Raw genomic sequence first — 22,784 nt, forward strand, 5'->3', positions numbered from 1 at the left:
TCCGTGTGTGTATGTTTGTTTTAAGAAAATGTACACAAAATTTGTAAAAATAGTGATGCTAATGAATTTGTAAATGCAAAACAAGTGCAAACAAATCTGCTTAAAAACTTAGAAAAGTAACCTTCATTGTTTTCATTTTGAGGGGTCACTGTAAAAGACACAGCTTGAAAAGCTGGAAAAACTCACAATTCTTCATTTCAGTCTCAGGTGAGTCTCAGAAGTGACCCTGAAGCTTACTTTGCAATTGCAGACTTTTTCATAAAAATACACACATCTAAGTATACACAGTTTCCGACACACATCTATTAATAATACTACTATAATAATAAGTAGCTCTAATATATACAAAGGCAGGCATATTGGTACCATAATGTTTGGCAGGATCTCTGTATAGAAATATTGATATAGGAACTAATTATTTTAATTAGTTAGTTCAATTAGTTGAATTACTTTTTTGTTTATTTATTATACAGTAGTGTAGAGGTTAGATATGTTGCCTCCCAGAAAAAAGGTTCCCTTATTCATGACTTTACTCATGCCTTCATGCAACTGCATCAGGACAAAGGACACAGACATTTTATGTGTAGAACTACATGGAAACATTCCAACAGCAGGCAGCAAGACAGAAACGGACAGAAAAAAAAATAGGTTGGATGTTTCAGAAGACAGCAATAAAGGAGTGAAAAAAGAGTAAGACACATCAGCTGAATCTGAAGGATTTGATAGATACTGTGGATATTTTGAAGTTGTATTTTTTTTCCACTTACTGAAGCTACTTTATGTTCCTGTTATGTTAATTGTGAGACTGAAGCAATTCTCACTGGGTGAGATCATTCTGGGCCAATGTGCTTTCATTGTTTAGCAAAAACTGATCAAATAAAGTAGGCTATGTATTATGTAAAACTATACATATATATATATATATATATTCATAATTTCATTTCACATACCGCATAGAAACTGGATGAACTAGTGACAACTGGAGAGCATACCAAGGCTAATAAGCAAAAGGCAATCAGTCAGTTACAGGGGATTCCGATGAGTAATCAGCCACTCAGTGAGCCACTCCTGCAGGAGGCAGGAACAGAGGTGAGGCAGAATAAAAAGGAAAACCCAAAGAAAAACAAAAGAAAACCCATAGATCCAAACAGATAAGTGCATAAATGTGCATGCATCTGCTCAGATGGATGTTGGAGCCTTGTTCTGGTACTTAAAGCACTCCAGAACTTTAAGAAACAATATAAAGAGGATAATTCTGATGTCATCAAAAAGAAATTAATGGAAATCAGTTTATTTCTGGACGATGAACTTAGTTCAGAATTTCAAATATAAACTATGAAGTTGTTCAGTTTTAACAATGCAACAGTGCAATGTAAACTGACCTTTGAACTAGTTATTGTAAAGTGTAAACGTACACAACATTATCTATTTCATTAGAGGAAATTCCAATATTTACACAAAAGCAAATTTTAATTAAACAGGATTTAGTTTTTTAACTTTACATTATTACTTTAAGGTCTACATATTGGCTATTCTGGAGTTTGAAATAATAACTCATGATTCTACACAGCAGTGTTAAAAAAAGAAAAAGCTAAATTATCACATTAGCCATGTTGGTGTAGTGAATTTGAGGCAAACTTTTGAAATGTGGCTAAAATAAAAACAAAATCTGTTTTCAGCAGTTAGCTGTATTGGCTATTTGATGCATATTTGTAAGAAACTGGGGGGGGGGGGTATTGTCAAGTATTGATCATGTTTTTTGGTCAGAGGTTTTAATTGCCAATTTTTAAATGTGGTAAACTCTGAATTATTTGTTTCCACATGCTCTTCTGTGATTCAACTCTGTAATAAAAAGGCAACAACCATCTCAAGCGTATGTAAAAATGAATTTGCTAAAGTGAAGAGATGCTTTTGTTCAACCTTTTCTAATGTGCAACTTCAAATTGTGATGTCTTAAAGGCCATTTTCACTCACAAATGCTGTTATAATTTTTTTAACTGTGTGTAGTATTGGAGGTAGAAAACTGTTTTCAAACTCTAGAAATTGAAGCTGAAAATTTAAAAAAAAATTATTTTCAGACACAAATGGTTTTTTTCAATGCACAGGATTTTTATATCTCTGCATGTATGTCTGTGGGAGTGAGCTGCATAAATTGTATTTCTGCATGTCATAAATACTCATAAATAAGTTTGAGACTGTTATCAAATCTTGATTTTTCATTAGATGATGTTGTGAAAAGAAGAAAGAAAGCTGCAATCCTGACCACGCACACCCACAGAGTACTCATTGCACCCTCAGTCTGTGATAATAATAATGAACCACCTCCGAGTACTTACTTTGATCAGAGGGTCCCTGTTCCTGAGGACGACAGAGAGGTAATCTAAACCTGTACCATACATGTTTACTTGTGTTAACAATAATGTTACCATATATTATCCCAGATTTGGTGTAACAGCTTGCGTTTCCTCCTCCTGTAGAGGGGGTTTAGTCTTCGTAGGCTCTGGGCTTTTACTGGGCCAGGCTTTCTGATGAGCATAGCCTATCTGGACCCAGGTAACATTGAGTCTGACCTGCAGTCGGGTGCAAAAGCTGGATTCAAGGTAAATGAGGTCTCAATTGGTATCTGATTTGACTGATTGGGAATAATCTAATGTTTCACAGGTGGTTACTGTATGCTCCACAATGGCACGGAATATTGTTTAAATAACAGTTGCAGTACTATTGTGGATAGTTTAGATATTGGTACAACACTATTGATTAATTTTTTGTTTGATAGAATATAGCCAAAATATCCAAAGTTGTATCAACAGTAAGTTATTTGAATTTAGCACAAAATAAAATATTATACTCGTAAACATACTTAATCTTATATATAAAAAATTCGAGTGAGTGGCAATTGAAAACACTAATGTTTAGACCTGAAAGAAAAAGAAAAACTGGATAGTGTAGTGGTATGATTGCCACCTTTCTTGTGGGAGACTGAGGTTCAAATCCCCTGCATGACCCCAGTAGGGGTCCTCAGGCAAGACCCCCTTACGCTACCTGTAAGTCACTTTGGATAAAAGCATCTATCAAACGCATAACAATATACATATCAGTTAATGTTCAAAGAAGATAAATATAATTTTATATTTTAATATAATTTAAATATCATTGACTCCAAATAGTCAGGATTTGTTGGCATTGGTTCCTCCAAATCTTCCACCTATAAGCTGTTTGACCTCAACTTTCTGGGACTTTTAGCAGTGCTCTGCAGATTAAATGCAGAAATCCTCAACACGGCCGATTGATTTTGCTCATTATATGTCTTGGAACACATCTCATGGACATGGGTGAAAAACCGCTCTTTTCTGTCCTCTCAAACCCCAGCTGGTCGAGGCAGATGGCCACCCTTTCTGAGTCTGGTTCTGTCAGAGGTTTCTTCCTGTTAAAAGGGAGTCGTTTCTCTCCACAGTCGCCTCAGGATGGTAAATTGGACCGAAGAGAAGTTTTCTCTCTGTTGGTTCCCTTAGCTAGGATATTGTTTTTGAATTGGCTCTACATGTATGAATTCAATTAATTGGATTTTATTTGGATTATTATTACAATGAATTGGAGTCTAATTGGCTTGAATTGGACTGTATTATTGAAGTGTCTTCAGATGACATTTGTGATTTGGTGCTATATAAATAAAACTGAATTTAATTTAATTTAATTGAATCCAGTCAAATCCAATTCATTAAATTCCAGATTAGTCCAATACATACATACAAAGCCAATTTTGAAACAGTAGCCAAGCTAAGGAGATCAACAGATTGCACCGAAACTTCTCTTTGATCCATCCAGAGTGTGCACAAGGCGAATGTGGAAAGAAAAAACTCCCTTTTAACACGAAGAAAGTTCTAGCAGAACCAGACTCAGGAAGGGTCGCCATTCTCCTCAACCAGCAGGGGTTTGAGAGGAGAAAATAAACGAGGTGACAACAAACAACATAACACCAGACCAGGGATACCTGCTGAGAAAGAGAAACACAAGTTAATGCTTGTGATGACAATGATGTCATAGATAGGGAAAAAAGAGAAGCGAGTGAGGAAAGGTGTATCACGGGAGGTCCCCCAGCAACTTAAGTCTATAGCAGCATAACTACAGGATGTTTCAGGGTCACGGACACACACAGCATCCTCAGCTGTGATTGGCTCATGCATAAACCCATCAAAATCATACATATTAATCTTTTCCTGTATAGAAATAAAACGTCCCACATCTTTTGCACTCTTAAAACAGATAGGTAAACAAACAAGATTATGTTTTACATCATGTAATATCAGTCTTTTTAAATCCTATTTATTCTATTGATAAACTCTTTTAAAAGTTATTTGCTTATTCTCATATATGAACCAAATAACTTTTAAAGCCTAAATTTAAAAGTGCTACAGACTGATTTAATACATTTTATTATTTTATATGATGAGGATGGCAGATCTAGCAGAAACAACAGCATGTCATTGGTATAGAGAATTATATGATGTGCTTTTAGAGTTTGGAGTCCTTTAATGTGGTTAATCTGATGCTTATGTGTCAATAAAGATGGAGAGTAAAGAGGGAGAGAGTGGGCATCCCTGCCTAGTCTCTCTGTGCAGTGAGAATTTATGCGACGCTATTCTGTTGGTTATGACAGTAGCTGTAGGTGAAATGTGGGATCAAGCAGGACTGGATTAGTTATTAGCAAATATTAAATGTCTAAGGACAGTTATTAATATTCAGTAAAATTATTAATGAAAATTATTTCCTCGGAGCACCACTGAAGTATCTCATAAGCTAATAACTAAAACCCAGTATCAGTCTCAAAATATGTTGGATCAGCTAAATACCCCTAAGGTGGCAAACAAGAACGTCTAATTTACTGTGTCACAACCTTTTGTGCATTAATTCTGGCTATAATGATGTTTGTTGAAGCAATGGCTATTACGTCAAATTAAAGAATCTGCATGTGTTGCTGGATGCACAGCTACCTTTCATAAAACTAGTTTAGCATAAAACAAATTATGGGTGAAATTCTTTTTCTAATCTAAGGGCTTATGCCCTAGCAAAGATATTCATATTTACATTAATGGCAGAGATGGAACGATTAGATTTTTTGTTGAGTTTAAGGAAAAGTTCAGTTGTAACTTTAGTGATGGTTGTGTCACGGCCTCGAGTACACAGGACACAGATGCAGGATCGAGTTCAATGCAAGAATGTATATTTTTAAACAACAGGTTGAGGATCTCCACACAGAGCAAATGAAAGGGCTGTGAAACTCCTGAGCACTCTCCTCAATAACCATGGCTTGATTAGAGTGCAGCTTTGAAAATTATCAAACCAAAACCTCTCCACTCTGGGAGGAAAACAAAGGGCTATTAAAGAAAGAAAACTCACGCTCTCCTACTGAGGCGGACTTAAACAAAAGACACTCTCTCAAAAACAGAGCCACTATGAACTTTAACAATTAACGAACGCAACGCTCCTCTAACGGAGGTGACTATGAAAAAGGTTACAAATCAAAATCACTCCCAAATCGGAGGAGCAAAAACAGACTATGAAACTTACCGTGGTTAACCTAGAACTAATGAAAAAATTACAAATCAAAGGATACGCTCTTCAGGAGGATTGCTGCACTGCAGGCTCAAGGATTCTATGGCTATGGATACTGTGAATCAAGGATGCTAGAGTGAGGCTCATGACCAAACACAACACACTGGCAAAAGACAAGGGAGACGCAGACTATTTGAGCACAAGAGGAGCAATGGGGAACAGGTGGAAACACTTCAGGGAATCAGGGAAGAAAATCAGACACTTGACACAAGAGGAAGGGCAAAGGTATCTGAAACGAAGTTAATATTTCAAAATAAAACAGAAAATGAAGAGACAAGACATAAATCAAAGCATAAATCGTGACAGGTTGCTGGAAGACTTGAATTTAGTATTGTTTCTGTTAACATTCTAATGAAAACTGGAGTGTGAAGGAGCAAAAGGTGTTTTTAGAACTCAACAGGGAAGCAATCAGGACCCAGTGCTTTATGGTTAAGTATAAGATTGAGGGCAGTAGGAAGTCAGTCCATTCCTATTGGTAAGCCAAGTGTTGTGTTATGACTTTTCTTTTTTTAATTTGCTTTTATGTTTTGCAAATTTGCATTTATTTCCTAATTTTAGTGTGGAGGCTTCCTATTGAGTTTTTTAAATTTGTTTTGTCAAATATAATTTGCAAATATTTTTCAGATTTATTGTGTTGGAAATGTTCATGTCTGAGTGAGTGTATTAGGAATTAAGTTGTTCTCTTTTTTTTTAGAATTCCTCTAGTTTGTACTCAGACCTGGTTGTGATGTCACTGTTTAACCTAAACAATTTCATCCTTTGTGCTTTACAAGATTTTATATACACCTGAATTTCTCAGATATTCTTTCAGATATTTACAGTTTGATTATAGCTAGAGATTTTGATATTGTATGTGAACATTTTTAAGTTTCTTTGAGCTCATAAGATGACTGATTAACAAGTTCTCTGCTCTCATTGTCAGCTTCTCTGGGTGCTGTTGTTGGCCACTCTCATTGGCCTGCTACTGCAGCGGCTGGCGATTTGGCTGGGCGTGGTCACCGAGATGCACCTGGCTGAAGTCTGCAACCGCCAGTACCACACTGTGAGATATTAACAACATCTGCTGTTATTAACTTCCCTTTTGCAGCAAATATATACAAATATGTACAATGGTTTGACATTTATTATGTCTACTGTCGTCATTAACATTCCCAGTGAGCACAAACCAGGATTTCACCATCACTATAGTTGATGTTTGTTTGATATTTGTTCTGACTGACAGACTTCTCTTCACCCTCTCTAAAGCAACTCAAATGTGGTCATATTTGAGCACATTAAACATGCCTCTTGCCCAATAACAACTAGTGTTGGCTCTTCCCTCTCTTATCTCTCTCATATCTACAGGATAAAGTGGAAATAGCCAATCAATAGATGGATGGATATGAAAGCTTAATTTCCTGAAATCTTGGGTAATTTTATATATTTCTCTGAACCTTTGTTTAAGTTTTATTTATGTGACCTTACGTGCCAACAACCTTGAAGATGCAATATATTTGTTATTGTAAAGCAAACCAGAAATAATACACCAAAAAAATCTGAAAACTTCTGCAAAGTTAGTCATTTTAAGAGCCAACTTTTCCAGAAAGTACAGCTTCATGTCTCTTAGAGTATGTCTCTATGAGCTTTGCCCATATAGCCCTTTGATTTTTGCCTATTCTTCAAAGCTTCAGAAACTGTTTCAGCTCCTTCAAGGTTTTAATAACTAAAAGCAAATAATCTCAAGAATTTTCATTCATTAACATCATCCATCATTCCCTCAATTCTGACTAATTTATCGGTCGCTGCTAATGAAAAACATCCCCACAGCATGATGCTGCCACCAACATGCTTCAATGTGGGCATGGTGTTTTTGAGGTGATGAGAGGTGTTCAGTATCTGGGGCTAAAATCTTGGTTTTAATCCCATCTGACCAGAGGACCTTCTTCCACATGTTTGGAGAGTTTCTCACATGCCTTTTGGTGAACTCTGAACAGCTTTGACATGTTTTCAGTAAGAAATTGCTTTTTCTGGCCACTCTTCCAACTCTGTCAAGTGTATGGCTGATAGTGAACCTATGGACAGATACACCAGTCTTCGCTTTGGAGCTTTCCATCTCCTTTAGTGTTACCTACCGTCTCTTTGTTGCCTCTCTGATCAATTCCCTCATTGCCAGTTCCTTGAGTCTGGCAATGAGGGAACACTTAACAGGAAGAAACCTCTGGCAGAGTCAGATTCAGGGCAGGGGTTGACCAGACAATGCCAGACCTTATTCTATACAATATATAAAAATATGGCTCTATAGATACTGAATGCTTGGCCAGATGCTTGGCTGGCCTGCCTGCAGTCCAGAATGGACTCCTTTTGAATGTGTGCATTTTGAGACATTCCGACAGTAACAATCACAGACTGCTAAAAATAGCAGAAATACTGCATGAGAATGGACATGGAATTCTCTCGCCAAACTAGAAAATGATTAAAAAGTGTAATTAAAAGGATGATGTAAAGCATTGGTTAACACACCACTCTCCCTGCTATTTTTGAGTGTGTTTGTGGCATCACATTTTAAATGTGTTTTTATTTTCTCAATGTGAGTGAAAATCATTTATTTTGATATGTATCTAGTAAATAAAGGTGAACAAAACGTTTTTTTTAGAAAATGTCCAACTTTTCTGGAAATTAGGTTTGTAGAATGTTAAAAATATTGATCTTCAAAACAAGAGCTACCTGTAAACTATAAAGCAACCAGGGCTTTATTACTATATGAATAAAAACACGGTGCTCACTCCTGTAACATACATGCAAAAAACTTCCATCAGGTTTCCAACTACTGTTGATGTTCCTTCTGTCCTTCCAGTATAAGCAATATGAGCTCTCTTTAATGGCCACATAACAGTCGCTATGTGCTAACAGAGAAATAGTACACGTTCGTTCATTCATTCGTCTTAAAGTATTGGTGAAATAAAGACAGATAATGCCTTATTTAGAGGCTGCATCGTCCCTGCCCGTTCACTCCATTATATGGATATTCGCCGATCGCGAGCTATCTAAATAGCTTCCGAAGGACGCCAACTTTCGCCAAACTGTTCTTGGTGAGTAGATAAATATAAACATATTTCATGCCAGAAATAAGGTCTAGGTTTAAAAATACCAGAGTTCTCCTTTTTATTTTATTTCAGAGCAACCCTGTCAAAATTGTATGGTCTAACAATAATCAGAGATCAAAAAGTGAAAATCTATAAGAATTTGCAAGCACACAAAAAAAGGTAAGGAAATTCGTAAATATAAAGCAGGACATTGATACCTGCATATCTGAACACAAAAAATAACTTTTTGTTAATTATCTAAATCAGAGTGCAACATGAATACAATATGACCTGATACTGACTTGTGTCTTCTGTCAAGTATCATCCTGTGGTTGATGGTGGAGCTGGCGATTATAGGCTCAGACATGCAGGAGGTTATTGGCTGTGCAATTGCTTTCAACCTCCTCTCCTCTGGCAGGTGGTTTAAACAGGGACAGAGTCATAGTTCAGTAAGTGCTTGAAAAGATTATGTGGTTGTGACCAAATTTACCACGTATGTTTCAGGATCCCCCTATGGGCTGGTGTCCTCATCACCATCACTGATACATTTGTCTTCCTCTTCTTTGATAAGTATGGTAGGTTGTGACTATGATCTCATATGATATTTATTTTCAAATAACTGGTAAACATACTATGCATCAGTGTAGGAACAATAAATTAAGGCATACTAATGTTGTTGTCTGCAGGCCTGAGGAAACTGGAAGTCTTTTTTGGTTTGCTTATCACCATCATGGCTGTTACTTTTGGATATGAGGTATTGACATTTACACATCTTTACACATGACGGACTGTATTGTGTCAGTCAGTTTGTTTTAACACCTCCAGTTTCACAGCCAACAGCAGATCATTTATATAAAGCAAGCCACTGTTTAGGGGCAAAAAAAAAAGAATCTGCAAAACCTTTCCTTTAACTGATTTTCATCTCGAGTATAAATAAGTACAACATGCTTAAGCTAAGTGCTTTATGGAACTCCCCAATTAAAGGTTTACAGTGTTGGTAGAAAAAGTAAGTGAACTATTTAATTTAACTGCTCAAACCAATTGCTAGGAATCAAAGCTATGCAACTTTCAGGAGCAATTTGCTCCATTGCTCCTGGTTGCACATTTGAAATGTCTATGATTTTGAAATTGACACAGGTTCTCTGCTATCTAGTATGTGACAGTAAGTCCAGAACAAGGCCAATTACTTAAGGGGATGTTTGTACCATACTGCGAGGGCTGCGGGCTTGTTCAGTTGGGTCAGGCTGTTGGCATCGTGGGTGCCATCATCATGCCTCACAACATTTACCTCCATTCTGCTCTCGTAAAGGTCAGGCGGTCACAAAATTCCCTTTTTAATCAGCTGTTTTAGAACTTTTATCAGGTAATCAGTGTGTATCTTATTGCTCTCTTAGTCTCGAGAAGTGGATCGCTCAAACAAGAAAGAAGTAAAAGAGGCCAACAAATATTTCTTCATTGAGTCAGCCATCGCACTGTTTGTCTCTTTCCTCATCAATGTGTTTGTGGTAGCTGTCTTTGCTGAGGCTTTTTACCAGTGCACAAACATGGAGGTGGTGAGTATCTATGAAGCTGCACTTATATACGTAGAATTGTTTCATGTCAAAATTTAATTTAGAAATTAGGGGTTTAAATGTGTGTCTTTCACTGTTTTTTTTTGTTGTTTTTTTTCAGTACATCGTCTGCAATCAGTCTAGCAGTCCTCATTTACACATGTTCCCTCAGAATAATAAAACCCTGGAGGTGGATATCTACAAAGGGGTATGTTTTCAGTGACATTCATTGCACAGAATTCTTCACACCCCATACACAGTATACAAACCTCTAATATCCACCTTATCAGCCACAACATTACTGGTAGATGAATTGACAAACATTTTATATTCAATTCAACTCTCGCCCTGAGCATACATGGAATGGTAGGCAACGGAGGGAATAAAGATAATGTCCTTGATGATTTTGGAGGCTTTGCTGATATTGCATGATGTTGCAATGTCCTCCACAGAGGACCCTATGTGCTCCCCCTGCTGGGCCCCCAGCTACTATTGTTCTAATCCAAATCCACTGACTGGACTTTACTGCATCATCTGATACTTCCTTTACTATTTTCCTCATACTCTGTCCACTTATAACCAACTTCCTCAACAATGAGACAACAGACTTTGCAACAAATCCTCTACATCTTATTTCCACTGGACATATCCTAACTTTCCATCCTCGCTGTGCTGCTTCTGCCCCATCTCCACATACCTAAGCTTTTTCCTTTCATATGCTTCTGCCACTAATTCCTCACAAGGACCAGTAAGTTCTATGAAATAGATTTTCATTCTACTCCTAGACCACAAGACTATATCAGGCTTTAGATTTGTAGAGGCTATTTCCTGGGAAACAACAAGTTTTCCTCCTAAATTTACCTGCAGCTCCCAATCACAAGCATCCTCTAAGCTGCCTTGCCTCCTTATTGTCTTATTAACTTTTATTCCCCTCTTGAACAAACTGAATTGCCACTCTCTTCACCTTAGACCCTCCTAAATTTACCTGCCTTCGTTTATCTTCAATACCTACAGCTAAGCTTCTTAATACTTGGTTATGTCGCCATGTATACTGGCCTTGTGACTCACTAACCTTATAACCTGACAAAATATGCCTGAGAGTTGCAGTACCTGAACATAATGCCCAGAGTTTTAAGTTCTGGGGAGTTGGCGCTACATCATATGTTGCCCCTATCAAAAATCTAATACTCCTTTCCTCCATACTCCACAGCTCTTTCCAACTAAGCTTTTTCTTCTCCACACCTTCCCAGTTCAACCACTGTCCCTGCTTAGCCTGAGCCACTGCCTTTGTACCCCTTAACATTTCCTCCTGTTTACGAACCTGCTCAACAATTAGCTTTATCTTCTCCTTGGAACCTGTTCTACTCCACAATGGTTTGCCTGGGCCAAGCCCCAAGCCTCCCCGGCCTATTTGAACATTACCCACAATCTCTGTCTAAGAATTGCTTCTGCCTCCTGAGCTGCCATTCTTGAATTCCGTTTCCTCCCCTTGGTTGAGTTTGGAACCACCTTACTAACTACCACATCTTTACTCCCAGGTAACAAGAGCTCTGTCCTAACTTTAGTACATTGTAACTCCTCTACGAGACTAGATACTGGAAGCTGGAGTATTCCTTTCCCATTCAGTGCCACAGTACTTAAGCATCTAGGAACACTTAGCCACTTCCTAATGTAAAAGCTAACTAATCTTTCCATTTTTTTCTGCAGCAGATAATGGAATCTCATACACACACATCGGCCACATTAACCAAGGAAACAATCCAAACTGCAGACACCACAGCTTCAACTTTCCTAGAAGCCCTGATTTATCTATTCTATCCAGTCCCTCAGCAACATCTTTCCAAAACTGCAGTGCCTGCTTTCCATCATTTAAGTCTACCCACCTAAACTCTTTACGACCTTTTCCCTAATTATTGGAATTTTTTCTTCATCTATTACAAACTTTCTATCACTTAATTTCCCTCTATCCCTCTATTTCCCTAGATACTTCTAGACTTAGTAGGTTTGATTTTCATACTTGCCCACTTTAGATTTCACTGTTGTAGTCACCAATGTCATATCATCCATGCAGCCCCTAATTGGTGTAAGGCGGATGCCATCCTGACGTCTCTCACCACCTACAACCCACTTAGAAGCTCTAATAATTATCTCCATCGCCATTGTAAATGCTAATGGCGAAATCGTACACCCTGCCATAATGCCTACTTCTAACCTCTGCCAATCTTTTGTGAAACCTGCTGTACTTAGGCACAGTCTAATATCATGGAAATATGCTCTCATTAAGTTAACAACAACTACAGGCACTCTAAAATAATCAGAAGCTTTCCAAATAAGGCTGTGTGGCACTGAACCAAATTAATTTGCTAAATCCAGAAATAACACATGCAAGTCGTTTTTCTCACTCTTGGCTGTCCGAATCTGATGCCAAATCAAACTAGTGTGCTCTAAACACCCTGTGGAGCCTGGTATTCCTGACTTCTGCACAGTAGTATCGATTAAGCTATTCCTTTCTAAATAACTAGCTAATATCTGTGCAACTACACTAAAGAAAATCTTCCCCTCTACATTTAGGAGAGAGATCATCCACAACTGATTCAGGTCCGGGGACTCTCCTTTGGAATAAGAATGCCTCCTGCCCTGTGCCATGCTCTAGGAATAAATTGTTTCTCCCAAACTAACCTTGATTGCCTCCACAAAAACTTTAGGATATCAGGGGCACTTTTATATACCCGGTAGGGGACTCCATTTGGCCCAGGGGCCGACAAAGCCTTTGCACACCTGACTACCTACTCAATCTCCTTCCACCAAGGTGGTCTAACATCCATCTTATGAGCTATCTCTGCTAATGGTGGCATGTCAGGTGGAAGGCCTACTACTCTACACTGCTCAAGATCTCAATATGTATTTCTTAGATACTCTTCCACCTCTGACTTTGTTGCCTTAAGCTGCCCTCCCTTTTCCTGGTTAAACAAACCTTTAACAAACTCGAACAGGTCCCTGTAAAACGCAGTCCTTACATATTGTATATTCTTTTTCTTTTTCCTAAGATATTCAGCCCTTCTGTGTATTGTTAGCCTGCTTCTAAATTCTTTCTGCAAAACATTAATTCCCCCCCCCCCTCTCTCTTCCTCTGTAGCACTTTTCCACTGCTTTCTTAAGTTTCTTCTTTCCTTAACCAATTTCTCCATTTCTCTTTGCCGCCTAGACTTAATGTACTCTTTCAACCCTCTCTCTATCTTGCACCCCAAATCTTTCTACACCATAAGAGTAAATTATATCTCCCATCTTCTCTAGCCTATCGCTTGAATTTCCTCCTAGCTTACCTGATATCATTGACAAATCTTTATTGACTGCCTCCCATTCTTTGTTGCTGTTTGCCCTAGGCCACTTAACTCTAGCTTTCTGCTCCATATTTCTCTCTCTTACTGGTCTATTCACCTCAGTATCAGCTGCTGGACTTCATCCGACTTACTCGATTGACTTTTTAAAAAGTGCTGATCAATACGGCCACACTTCCCTTATTTTACCACACATCTCTTTCTTCCCTAATGCATTTTAAGGGCTTTGACACTCATTTCTGCCAGTCACAAGGACAAACCTGAAGCTTATTTCCCTCTTGTCTACCACTTTTATTTTTTCCAGCTACGCTCTCTTTGCTCTGAGAACCCTTCTACCCTACTCTAGCCCTACAGAATAAGTCTGTACCCCTTTCCTTCACTGAGTCACATCTCCAACTAATAGTCATGTTCGTTCCAGTGTCAGTTGCCATGTAGTCTGCCTGTGATTCATGTTCCGCCCCTGCTCTTGCTGACCCTAGGATTATTCTCCTTAATTTACTTGTAGTTTATGCTGGTTGTAACAAAGCTGCTAGGCCTTGCTACTGCTACCATGGATTCCTAGCCCATGGCAGCACCTTTGGGGTCTTTGCCTCCTGTCAGCTGTCTTTCCAATCTGTCACATGGTCTTTCCCTTGTTGTCAGATGCCCTATGTACAGCAGTCACTAGCTAGGCTAGATTTGAATTCAAAGTAAACAGAAGAAACTTGTGCTACAAAAGAAAATGGAACAGACTCAGTGAATAATCCCTATAATCCCTATACAGACCAGTGAGCAGTGCTGCCCAACATGTCATTGGGTCAGAGAGAACGCATTAGGGAAACAGCAAATATCCATTTCACATGAGCAGGAGAAGGAATCAGATTGAGCAATATTTACATGCAGTAGCCAATCAGTTGCACCACTTGTGATGGTCAGCAGCTGGCATAAAAAGTCTGGATTCCCGACCACAGAGCCGTCAAGATGCCATGCCATGGCGAGGCAAAGAGCCAAGGAAAAAAACACCATGACTGCAGTCAAGGGGCAGGTCCAGATGACAACCAGAAGCAGCAGCAGCTCCCAGCCCTAGCCCAGTAGCTCCCAGTGTCAGCCAGCAGCAGCTCCCAGCGCTAGCTCAGAAGCTCCCGATGACAGCCAGCAGCGGCTCCCGGTGCTAGCCCACAAAACATAATAATACATGAATATTAAAGTCACCCACTACAATAACTTTGTCTGTACTCAACACTAACTTTTTTCATCATTCAATTTTCTTAGATACAGAACAACATATACCAACATACAAAACACACAAAAACAGAGAGTGAATATTTTGTAGAGTTTAATTGGTCATATAAATATGATACTATCTGTCATCCTGTAACCAACCTAGAACGGGATGACTTTTTAGTTCTGCTGTCCAGGGAACCCTGTAGGCCTTACATGCAGACCTCAGTCTAAAAGAAAAGAAAAGAGAATGCTTATCAATTCCATATTGAGAGATCAGTTCCTGAAAGTCAAGAATATTTCTTGGTCCATTGATGTCATTAAGAATTCTAATGCTTTTCTCTTCCCAATCCTTATTAATGAATGGTTTCCCCCCAGACATAATATGATTATTGTTCCATAATGGAAATTACTTACACCAAATACTTTTATGACCTATAAATCTCTCCACTGCTTTAAACATCTGCAATAGATAAGAAAATATGGGACCATAATGTAAGCCACACTTCTTAGAGGAAATGCCCATCAGGTGAAAATCTTTCAACCTTATGGGTGCAATTAAATCTTGCTCCATACTTTTCCAGGAAGACACTTTATCGTCATCCATCCAAAATTGAAGACTTCTCAGCACAAACGCCCAGTGATATAATTTAAAGTTGGGACATGCCCGTCCTCCACGGGGCTTACTGTGCTGGAGCACCGACCACTTTATACTAGGTTGTTTGTCCTTCCAAACATAACTTCTCAATAAGGAGTCTAATTTTTGCCAATAGCCTGATGGGGGTGGCAGTGGAACCATTGAGCTAATGAAGTTAATACGGGGTAAGATATTCATTTTAATGGTCGCTATACAAGCCAGTATTGATGCTGGCAAATGTTTCCATCTACTAATGTCAACTTCTATATTTTTTAGAACTAGAGAGAAATTGGTTTTAGCGATAGTCGTTAAGGAAGTGCTGATTCTAATACCCAGGTAAAGTACTTCCTGTTTAATGCTTATCTGCAGGGGGATGGACACGTCCTTCTGGTCTATTTAAAGAAGCATTAATGCATTAATTAACTTTATAACCAGAGAAGTACCCAAAGTTCTCCAAAATTTATAATACAACAGGGTGACCGTTGAACATACGACATATATATCAGTGTGTCATCTGCGTAAAGCGAAGTTGACTGTGATGTTGTACCTACTGTTATAGGGGAGATTTGAAGACAGCTCTTTATCAAATGTGTCAGCAGTTCAATGGATAAATTGAAAATTAAGGAAGAAATCGGATTTCCCTGGCGAACTCGCCGTTTTAAATCAAATAGTTCTGAAAAGCCTCCTTCTACACACACCAAGGGCAGAGGGATTAGCATACAGGATCTTAACCATATTGATAAAGTTATCACCAAACTTGAATTTTTTCAACACCCTCCAAAGATATGGCCAAGTGGTCGAATGCTTTTTCAGCATCGAGAAACAGCAAACCGCCTTCAGGTGGGATCTTATTTGTTGCACTCAGTATGTGGAGGAGTCTGCGGATATTATGATTGTCTCAACGATTGTCTCAAGTCTGCTCGTTAACACCTTCAAAAATATTTTAAGGTCTGCATTTATCAGTGAAATTGGTCTATAATTAGCACATTGCAGGGGGTCCTTTCCAGGTTTGGGTAGAACTGTAATCAGAGCTGTATTCAGATCTCTATGGAAAAAGCCCTGTTTAATAGCATGGTTCAATGTTTCCAACCATAATGGTCCAACAACATCCCAAATAGCTAAATACAGCTCTACCAGGATGCCATCTATACCAGGCATTTGTCCCTTATTGGTGCCTTTAACTGCTTGTAGTAGCTCATCTAATGTAATTGGAGCATCTGTATGGTGTCTTCTTCAGATAGACTAGGGAGATCCAATCCACTGAAAAGCTTAGTAAAATCCTCCTCTGATGGGACACAGCTACTCAGCACTAACTTTGATAAAAACTCTGAGAATTCACACAGAAACTCAGAATAAGGACCAGGTAGACGATACACAACAACAAGTAGAAGAGGTTTTTGTGATTTCCACTTTGGATGGGAAAAACTGAGGATCAGAGATACAAAAGACCTAAAACTAGTCTTGGGTCTAGGACTGATTAGTAACCCTGATTTGAAGATAGCTGCCACTCCTCCTCTGCCTGTGGTTCGAGGAATGTGAAAATCTAAATAGCCGGGGGAGTTTATTCATTAATGTAATGCTAACATGATCCTCTTGCTGAAGTGTACTGAAGTGTGTCTGTAAGACAAAATCAAGTCATTCACTAACAAAAACTTCTAAAGTAGAGATCTAATATTCAACAAACCACATTTAGTAGTTTTATGTTTTTGTTCAGGTAAATTTTTTTGTCTTAATCTTTTTTTAGGTTTTTCTGGATTTGCTCCTCTTGTGTTTATTGATTTGTTTAATTTGGCCGGTCTGGGAGCATGTTGAGGCTGATTCTGGTCCGCAGTGCTTTCACTCATACACTAAGTAACAACACCCACACAGATGTCTATAGATATTTACAAAACTGCTAATAACATGCAAACAATGGGAAAAGTGAGCATCATTAAAAACAAATGCACATTTACACATTGTTGTAGTTGTTTGTAGAGTATATTGTTGAATTGATATATATTTAATATGTGTTATTCCAAAGTGAAAGACTAGCATAATAACTGGCTTCATATTTGATGAGGTCACTGATGCAGGATCTAATGCAGGATTTTCTATTTGCACAGTTTTTACGTACAGTTTATATCCAGTTTCATAAGTCTACATTTTTCAGTTGATCAAAGTACAACTCTTGTACAACATTAACATTGAACAGTAACTGTAAAATGTTTTATTATAAACTGTCAACTCTTGGAGAATGAAATACTGATGAATGTGTGCTCTTTACTTGATTTTACTGACTGGTATCTTGTTGTGCTTGTCACAGGGGGTGGTGTTGGGCTGTTTCTTTGGCCCGGCAGCATTGTACATTTGGGCTGTGGGGATCCTTGCAGCTGGTCAGAGCTCCACAATGACTGGAACATACTCTGGACAGTTTGTCATGGAGGTCAGTCTAGAAGTGAGGGCCAAACGTTAAAATAACACAAAGAGTACAAATACTGGTATTTATTGGTATTTATTTATGTATTATTTAATTCTGAAATGTAGCTTTTCTTGAGATCTGTTCTGGCACCTACTAAGACTTTTATGTGTGATTAATTACATACAATTTTATACTGATAACTTTGCTGAATCATTTGTAAACAAACCTAATTTACTTAGAAATGTCAAACTGTTGTATTCTCAGGGTTTCTTGAACCTGCGCTGGTCACGTTTTGCTCGGGTGTTGCTGACCCGCTCACTTGCTATCATTCCCACCCTGCTCGTGGCCATCTTTCAGGATGTGCAGCACATGACAGGCATGAATAACTTTCTCAATGTGCTCCAGAGCATGCAGGTTCGGCGCATATCAAAATCGGTTTAACTGCATTCAACAACATCTTTCTACTTTTGTTATACTTAAACTACACAAACAAGTAGGTCTGGGTTTAGGTTTTGGGTTGATTATTGAACTTATTTTGTCAGTCAACAGATTACAGGACTGCATTAGTGAATTATACCAAGAATTTCACAGACAACTCAAATAATATCTTTGACTAGTTATTTAGCCTATATTTTTTTAGCACATTTTCGTTGGAACTAATAGCTCCACATTACTCAGTACTCAGAACTTATAGATACATTAGGGAGGGTTATATATACTTATGAGCTCTGTTAGAGGCCAGATATTCATAACAATATTTTAGAACTGAACTTCTCAAAAATACTGTTACAAGGAGGAGCATTATCAGCATGGCAGGTTTGTAAAATGCTTTGTGAATTACTTTTAAATGTGATGTTCAAAGTTAGGAATGGAATCCCTTACTGTTATCATGCTATTTATCATGGTTCATATATTTGTAACTCAGCCTGTTAGAGGCTGCTTTTAACCTTGATGTTTTGGGAAGATTATCTTCGACTTAATTATCTCAGTCTTAGAAATGTATTTCTGTTTAACTTCTACGGTAGCAAATATGGTCCAATTCTTTCCTGACAAAATGCTGCAATTTCAGTCTTGGAGCTGAAGTTATTAAGTATTGAAGCAGTTTAAATGAAGGCTCTCAGGGCTTTTGTTCACTTGTGGCATAGAATGGTCAGGAGATTAGAGGTGTGTCTAGAACAATTTAACTGGAGCATCTCATAGTGGGCAGTTTTTAGCTAGTTAGGGTACAAAATGAAAGTGAGAACAATACATTGTAAAATTTCTCATACAGTATGGTATTCACTCATTTTCCAGTTGCCATTTGCTCTCATCCCTATCCTCACTTTCACCAGTTTGCCATCTCTCATGAAGGAGTTTGCCAATGGACTGTAAGTTTGTCTCCATGGTTGGATTCAAAGTAAAATGATACACTGCTAATTTTATTCTTTCTTACATGTATTACCATTTTTTGCAGAGCGTTTAAAATAGGAGGAGGACTGCTGATCCTGTGTGTGTGTGCCATTAATATGTACTATGTCGTGGTATATATGACTACACTCAACAATGCATGGTTGTTCGTGTTGGCAGCATTCCTTTCCATTGCATACCTGGCATTTGTGGGATACCTGGTAGGTAGTATCAAACTGTATGGGCCCAGATCCTGAAGTGAATACATTTTGTTTCATGCGAAAGTAAAACTTTGTTTAAATGTAAGCTTTAGATACATGATTGGAAATAGACTGAAATCTCCACTGATTCCAATATTATAAATCAGTCATCTCTGCCTTTGCCTCATAAAAAAACTGAAGCATAGTCAAATATATATGTACTGCAGAATGTTATAGGCAGTTCTGCCCAACAAATATTCACAGTGCTCACGTCTGTCTTTTTAATGGTGCAAGGGGGTTGAAATAGATCATGGTTAACGTGAAGCTGGAGAAAACTAAATCAAAAATAGAAGGTTTAAGAAAATACAAGCACATTTTAAAAAGTCAGCTGGCATGATTGTTCAATTAACAGATCATTAACTGGCATATTCAAATGGATAAATAATTAATTGTTTGAGTCTTTTCTTTTTTTTTAGCAGAGATGTGCTACCTTCCATATCTCAATTTAAAGCAATATAAAGCTTTCAGCATGAGTTTATCATTTTTATTAACAAAATAATCAGATCTTGTGAATACATTTTCATGGTATATGAGCATATTTCCTTTTGAGTTGCAATTAGTAAGAGTTGATTTTGTCTAAGGTTATTGGTGCTTCAGAGTTAAGATCCTTCACTTTTTTTGCATTTTCTGTTGTCTTTTTTTTTTCACCCTGAAAATGTGTTTTTTGAATTGCATGTGAATCTTAAACACTTCATTTAAAACTATGAAGAAGCCTCTTTGTCACGGTCATTTTGATACAGAGTCATTTTGGATAAGTCTCTTGTCACTCTGTGAGATTGGATGGGATGATTTTCTGAATTGCTATCCTCAACGATCTTCACATACATTTTCAGTCAATCATAGACAGTCAGAGCTGTGCTGCACTGCTCCCGGGTGTCTGAACACTTTCTGAAGCGACAGTGTTAGAAAGCCAACACTGTTAATGCATTGTTAATTTGTTCCATGAAATGAGTTCTGTTGTGATAGTTTGTTTCTCGGTAAGTTGTCTTATGTCCCACGCTCTTGAACACAGTATAGCTGTTCAGATGCTAAATGAATGCACTACACCTGTGTCCGTAATGCAGTGCTGTGGATGTGAGTTTTTGCTCCCGATACAGCAACATATTATTATGTTTGTGTATCATTTATGGTGTTTGCTATACTCATGGTTAAGTTGTTGCAGACCACAGCCAAATAAATAAACCAAAACCAGGACATCTGTATCCGTGTTCTTTTATGGGAACACCAACTCCACATCTTGCCACTCTAAACTAGTAACAATCCTGGAGATGCCTTCTCTCCTTTTCAGACTGTATGACTTGAACTTTTGACATAGAAATAGAAAATATCACAGTTAGGATTGTTGGGTTGTCACTTTTGGTGAACGTGAGATCTTGATAAGACAGATGTAAATTTTGACCTGTGTCTGTCTGCTGCAGGTGTGGTTTTGTCTGATAGCTCTGGGGATATCCTGCCTGGATCCAAGCACCAGGAGAGGAAACGACACAACTGTATTGATAGAGCAGCAACCAGATGTCGACTGCTGAGTAATTTGTGTGTTTAAGGTCTTTATTTCAAAGCTGCAAGAACATAACTGACTTTGTACTATTTTGCTCCAGTAACTGTATTTAGTCCTAACTTATGTACAAGAAGAGGTTGAATTGTCAGATGAAACACTAAGTTTTACAGATGCTATAGATATTTTTATGTAGTTATTTATAATCTATTGTATTTGTTGTTTACTGTATCTTTATTCATTCAGGATTCTTTGGCTTCTGTGTGTTTTGGGATTTGGGTCTCTGTGGAATGAACTTGTTCCTGCACATTCGGCAGATGCTCAATCTGTGCAGGCCCTCTTGAGTTTGGATGGCCTGGACTTTTTGTGCCTCTTGAGTTATTTTTGAGTAGTTTGTGCAGTGTTGGAAGGCATGTTATTCCTTGCAGCTGCCACTGCTGTCATGTAGTGCTGTTGTGTGCGTGTGATCAGTAGCGTACAAACGTATTACTTCTCCCTATTTCTTTATATTCATATTTCACTTCCTAAGAGACAGCCTTTCCATTAATAGTTTAAAGCAATTTTGAGCAACAGTTCTCCAGGCGTTCTGAAAGTCAGAGTTAATCTTTTTCACTCATTTTTAGTCCAGTGCTGACCATTTTCAGAGAAATGTGTTTGTTAAGTCACTTAACACTGATCTATCAGTTATTTCACCACAAAAAGGTGCTTAAGTCAAGGGGAGGGAACGGTTTTGTGTCTACACACAAAAGACATCCAGGAAAAGAACCAATTTTAAATTCTATCTTCACACTCTTTTACTAGCAGTTTGTCCCAAAAGATACATAAATTCTTAAAGAGGAAGCTTAACAGTTTAACAGACATGATATAGTATTTTGGACCAACAAGATATTTCCAAAGAGGCATTAGCTGACAATTGGCATATCTCAGCATGGTGTGCAGTGTGTCTTAAAAAATGAAGAAACTGGGCAAGTGAAGGACAAAATAAGAAGCAAGCCTGAAAATAAGTGTCTACTGCAAATAAACAGTATTTTGTTAATATATAGGAAAAAAAATCCAACAAGAATTGAACACAGGACCTGAGAGATGCAACTGTACTTTCGGTTGATCCTTTCAATGTTCACTGAAGCAGCATCAGGAATGGTCTCCATGGAGGGTGACTGGGAAGAAGCCATTCTTCTTGACAGAAGGGAAAGTCAGAAGGGACAGAAGGGAAAGTCTTTTTTAGAATTGCACAAACTCTGTTTTTATCATATTTACATTTGTGTTTGTACATTTTTACAAATGTCTGCACCTATTTCCTGTTTTCTCAGCGATACATAAAGAAATAAGGATGGCTCAAGACTGAGTACTATAAATGTCAAAGCGACATCCACATGAATGTCAGCACCCAGTTTAGTAACAGGACAATCATGTTGTAAGATGATTGTCATTCAATCCACATTAGTAGCTAAAAAGTCGTGGTCGACTAGTGTACAGGTCAAAACACTGTCTGTTTATAGTAAACACTATATTCTTTTTGAAGAAAATTAATCAACTGAATCTGAAAGCCATGTTTTTTGAGTAGATGAGCTGAGATTTTGACTTGATTAGTCAAGTGGTACCCAGACTTTTAACCCAACTATTCCACGTTTGAACATAAAAAGGTTCAAGAAGAGAACAAGTTTTAGCTTAATTACTATACAATGCAAACATGAAAAAGATAGTTTAAGTTATAAAACAATAAAAACACAGTGGTAAACAGATAAATGTTAGATCCACTCAACTCAAGTCTTCAGAAAAATCTTCCTTTTCTGTGGCCTGAATGGTAAATACACTTAAAGACTGAATGGTAATTTTTCCCCAAAA

General features: G+C 37.9%; 2 protein-coding genes across 2 annotated transcripts in view; both read left to right on the forward strand.

Moving 5' to 3' along the window:
- LOC140271521 (tubulin alpha-1C chain-like) overlaps positions 1-22,784 on the forward strand; it is a 366,226-nt gene that overhangs the window by 142,816 nt on the left and 200,626 nt on the right. The gene's annotated exons all lie outside the window — the stretch shown is intronic.
- LOC140271525 (natural resistance-associated macrophage protein 2-like) lies at positions 2,514-21,104 on the forward strand. Its single transcript, XM_072366774.1, has 14 exons — positions 2,514-2,600; positions 6,536-6,655; positions 8,332-8,339; positions 8,995-9,093; positions 9,180-9,250; positions 9,362-9,429; positions 9,829-9,984; positions 10,070-10,228; positions 10,347-10,433; positions 17,703-17,822; positions 18,063-18,212; positions 19,092-19,165; positions 19,252-19,405; positions 20,863-21,104. The coding sequence occupies exons 1-14, from the start codon at positions 2,529-2,531 to the stop codon at positions 20,968-20,970; spliced, it is 1,446 nt and encodes a 481-aa protein (XP_072222875.1). The 5' UTR covers positions 2,514-2,528; the 3' UTR covers positions 20,971-21,104.

This window comes from Leuresthes tenuis, unplaced genomic scaffold (assembly GCF_036924035.1).
Source record: "Leuresthes tenuis unplaced genomic scaffold, fLeuTen1.0.hap1 SCAF_16, whole genome shotgun sequence".
NCBI lineage: Eukaryota > Metazoa > Chordata > Actinopteri > Atheriniformes > Atherinopsidae > Leuresthes > Leuresthes tenuis.